We start from the raw sequence: 4,736 nt of genomic DNA on the forward strand, positions 1-4,736 counted from the left end.
TTCTCCCTTCCCGCCTCATCCCTCCACGAGGTCCAGGGGCTTGTTGCTTCCACACACGGCACTGGTATAAGAGAGGCATGTCCACAGGTAATGCCATCTATTTGTAAACAGTTTCCACAAATCACCTCCCACTGGGAATCGCAGAATCTCAGAGCTGGAAGTGATGGCCCCGCCCACCCAGAGCAGGGCTGCCCTTCAGAGCCTCCCTGACAGGGGTCATTTGGCCTCGGCCTTGAACATCCTGGATGAGTCAATGGAGCATTTCTGACCTCACCTCTCAGCCAATACCTCTTGCTGAGTGGATGCCATGACAGAGCTTCCCAGTCACTGGGTCATTGATGAAGCAGCAGCCAGGAAGCCAAGCTGTAATTTTCTCAGAGCCTGGGTGTGTCCACAGAGGCCCGAGTGTCCCTTCCCCTGGGGGGTGGTGATTTCTAAGGCAGTTGAATATGACACTGAGTCTGAGACCATGGATTTTGGAGTCCAGCAGACCCCAGTTTGAATCTCATCTCCCTCATTTGTCGTCTGGAGGCCTTGGGCATAAACTAGCTGTGCGACTTTGGCCAAGTCACTGAAACTCTCTGAACCCGTTTCCTCACATTTAAGAAATGGGAAAATAAAAGTCTATATTTTGAGATTATTGTGAGGATTAAATGAGATAATATATGTAAAGTGCTAGCCTTGTGCCTGGAATAAATAAGTGCCCAACAAGTGGTAGCTATTGTTACTATTACGATCACCGTTATAATTGTCTCTTCTGTCTTGAACCAGCAGATACCACTGCAGTGGACGGTCTTCTCCTGGTTTCCTGTTTACTGAAAGGAGTAAGTAAGGTCTATGCTCACAGGCTTGGGGTTCAGACCTCTTCAGGATGACCCCACCACCCCCATCACAACCACCTCCAGAGAACGACCTTCCCAAGTCTCTGAGCATGGCATGCCACCGCACCCCACAGAGTCCTAGAAGCCCATGGCTCCTGGTCAGACCTCAGCTGCATGGATGAGGCCTGCAGAGGGAGCTTCTCAGTCTCCTGGAAGGTTCAGCTTGAAAAGGTTTCCTCACTCATCAAGCAAAGCAGTGGGTCAGTGATCCTCTGCAGCAAAGAAATGTTCAGATGGCCCGGCTCCAAAGCCCCCAAGAGTTGCAGATCCAAACCTTTGCCACACAGCTGCTAGGCCTGGGTAGGAGGGTGAGGCTCTGGAAGGGTTTGGGGACCAAGCAGAGCAGTTAGGAGCATAAGCCCAGGAGCCAGGCATCCAATCCTCTCCATCATGCACCAGCTGGGTGACTTTGAGTAAGTTGCTTTTCCTCAGTTTCTCTTCTGTAAAATGAGGATAACAGCACCTACCTCACTGAGTCATTGTGAGAATTAAATGAGATGATGCATGTTACGTCAAGTCCTTAGAACACTGCCTGGCTCCACATATGATTTCTGCTGCCATAATTAAGTACTAGAAAGCCACTGTTGTTCAGGCATGAATTTTAGTTTTCTGGCTTTTACAAATGTGTCAAGCCAGGGCTGAGTGACAGGTGGTGGATGGGGTAACAGAACACGATAAAAATACACAAATGAAAGAAAAAACAGGAAAGGCAGAGGTAGAAGCTTTATTATGATATGTCTTAAGGAACAATTAAATCAGTAGGCATTGATTGAACACCTACTGTGCACAAGCCCCTGCACACAGTAGGGTCCAATGGACCCGTGGAGTCCAATGTCCCACCCATGGCTCTCAGGTTCCCAGGGAGGAAAATCACATGAGGGTCAGGGAGTTTTATGGGGCTGAGAACAGGGTGGGTTCCTGAATATCCAAGTGCAGTTAGCTTTATGAAGGCAAACTTTGCCCCCCCCTGCAGGAGGCAGAGACAGCAGGGAGCAGCAGGCCCGGCTCTCTCGGGCTGGGCAGGTGGCTTTCGCGCAGCTCTTCGGGGCCACGGGCCCCTCAGCAGCCACCGCAGCAGCCGGTCTGGGTGTTGCTGGAGCCCTGGGATCGCTGGCTGCCACCCCCGCAGCAGCTGCAGCAGGTCCTGCGCTGCCGGCGGCGCCTCCTGGGGAAGCAGCAGCAGCTGGTGCTGGAGCCGCAGCAACCTGAGTCGCCGCAGCAACCTGAGTCGCCGCAGCAGCCCGAGTCACCGCCGCAGCAGCCCGAGTCACCGCCGCAGCAGCCGGAGTCGCCGCAGGAGCCGCAGCAGGAGGACGAGGCGGCGGGTGCAGGGGCGGGACACGGAGTGGGGCCCTGAGAAGACCCCTTGGAAAAGCCTCTGGAGGCCCCTGCGCTCTGCTGGGAGGACATCTCGGAGGTCGTCACGGCGAACCTGGAAGAAAAGCAGCTTTTCACACGGGAGCAGACTTTTCTTTCCAACAATGAACTCAGGGCTTTTGAGATTTGGCCTTGTGAGCAAGTGAGCCTGGCCTGGTGCCAGGGAAAGGAAGCACCAAGAAAGAAGGAACGCAAAGGAAGAAACCCCAAACCAGTGTTTGCAGTGAGTTAAACATGCATAGAGCAGGAAACGGTCTATGCAAGGAATCAATTGTCTTCTACTTTCTCTGACTAGAATAAGGACCACCCAGGTTCTCCACAATGGAAAATAAAGACAACGTTGTGGCAATTTATCTGTATGATCCAGTCAGTCCAAAATCTTTGCTTGGCTCTTTTCCCCTTCCCCATTTCACTGCGACCTCACAATCTTCAAGTGATATTCACATAGTTAGCACTGTATTGGTGGCCTAGTGGTTAAGGTTAGATGCTCTAGCTGAGGGGCCCAGGTTGGTTTCCTGGTGAGGGAACCATGTCACCCATCTGTCAGTTATACTGTAGCAGCTGCATGTTGCTGTGATGCTGAAAGCTATGCCACCAATATGTCAAACACTAACAGGGTCACCCATGGTGGACAGGTTTCAGCGGAGCTTCCAGACTAAGACAAATTAGGAAGAAGGACCTGGTTGCCCACTTCTGAAAAAATCGGCCATGAAAACCCTATGAATAGCCACGGAGCATTGGCTGATACTGCGCTGGCAAGTGAGAGGCTTCGCCATCAGTTAGAGAAGAGCCAAATCACAGATGCATCCTTGCTGCCTGGATCTAAAGAATTCACAAAGCGCTGGTCGTTTTTTCCTGCCTCTGCCTCTCATTCACCACAGCCACAAGGAAAAGGAGAGTGATCCAGCTGATGGAAATACATCCCAGTCCAGAGAGCCAAAAGACCTGGGTTCTAGTCACATCTCTGCTACAGAATTGCTGTGAAATCATCTAAAAGTCACTCCCACCCCCAGTCTGGCCTCCAGGTCCTCACTGGGACCATGAGAGGCTGGCTCACTTGAAGCTTACGGCTCTTTCCAGGGCTTTTCTCCTTCCACATCTACCTGCTAGCTATCTTCTGGCTTCTCCTCTCTGCCTTCCACTCTTCCCAACCTCCTCCACCAGGCCCCGCTTGGAGACTTACCAGACTCTGGCTCCACTGGAAGACTCACTCAGTTCTCCAACTGGAACAGGCCACCTTCTAGGTAGTGGACTGAGCAATGTCCAGCCAGAGAACCTTTTATAAGATTCCACAGGCCCTGGCTCTTGGGAGGGGCCCGTTTCCCAATAGACATGCTCACCTGACACTCACATCCCAGAGACATTCATCACTCAGGAAGTACCGTAGGTGGTGCACGTGGGTATTCAAGCCACTTCACAGAGGTGCCAGCATAGCTGTGGCATGTTTACTTTCCAAACAGGACACTGCTCATAACCGGGAAGGCTATGTGTGCTTTAAGAGAAGCCATGAGGCTCAACTGAGGAGAGGTCTGGGACCCTTTCTTGGGAAGCATTCTCTTTGTTCTTTTCTACAACGTACATGCACACACACACACACACGTGTATACACCCAGCTCCCCTGGTTCACACATCCATCTCTGTATTAATCTACGTGGTATTGGTAGTTCACTTACTTGTTGTCTTGGTTTGCATCTCTCTGGCTCTTGGTCCTTGGCTCCTCAAGTCAAGCCACACACCATGTGAAAAGTCTGCTGGGTTTCATCCAGATGCTTTCAGATGGGACTGAGTAAAGATGATGGTGGGGATGCACCTATGGGAATCCCAGTGGTGATTTATCTCCGTTACTGGAGATGGGAAGAAAAACTCAGGCAAAGTTATGGAACCATTAAGGCTAGAAAAGCTGTGAATGTAGTCAAGTTACCATATTCCCGTACAGCCCTGGTGGGCCTAAGAGAAAATGTATAGGATGCTAGCCCCATTGCAAAGTGCCAAACCAGCCCATGGGACCCTCTGCTCCTTACCCCACACCCAGTCTCCCTTTGAAGATAGGTTGTCCCTGGGACCACTGCCCAATGGAAAGAGAAAGAGAAAGAAAGAGAGAAAGGGGGAAAGAAAGAAAAGGAAGGAAAGAAGGAAGGAAGGAAAGTTCTTTCCCAACGTCCAAAGTGTCCATGAAAAATGGTTCTTTCAAAATAATTAACTTTTAAGAATTAGGAGAGACTTCTGAGGTCAACTGGCTTCAAAACTGCTTCTTAATCCATTGAACTACCCACAACCATGAATGTGAGAAATAAGAGAAATCCAAAACTAAGAATTCAAGAATTGATTGTGAGAACAGGTTTGGGGATGAGTGAGCTGGGAGTGGCATGAGGGAACAGACTATAAAAGATAAATCACAAAAGACACCAATTTTGTTTAATATGGCTTTAGAGCCTGATTAACAAGTTGTGTTCCTAGGGGCACCGGTTGGTGAGTATA

The 4,736-nt window shown here is 50.4% G+C and overlaps 1 protein-coding gene across 1 annotated transcript; it reads right to left on the reverse strand.

Annotated features, from left to right (window-relative positions):
* Positions 1-1,589: 1,589 nt before the first annotated feature.
* On the reverse strand, positions 1,590-3,545 carry CRCT1 (cysteine rich C-terminal 1). Its single transcript, XM_014739989.3, has 2 exons — positions 3,442-3,545; positions 1,590-2,313 (listed from the first exon to the last, which is right to left on the reverse strand). The coding sequence occupies exon 2, from the start codon at positions 2,289-2,291 to the stop codon at positions 1,941-1,943; it is 351 nt and encodes a 116-aa protein (XP_014595475.1). The 5' UTR covers positions 2,292-2,313; positions 3,442-3,545; the 3' UTR covers positions 1,590-1,940.
* Between the last annotated feature and the right edge of the window lie 1,191 nt (positions 3,546-4,736).

This window comes from Equus caballus, chromosome 5 (genome assembly GCF_041296265.1).
Source record: "Equus caballus isolate H_3958 breed thoroughbred chromosome 5, TB-T2T, whole genome shotgun sequence".
NCBI classification, from domain to species: domain Eukaryota; kingdom Metazoa; phylum Chordata; class Mammalia; order Perissodactyla; family Equidae; genus Equus; species Equus caballus.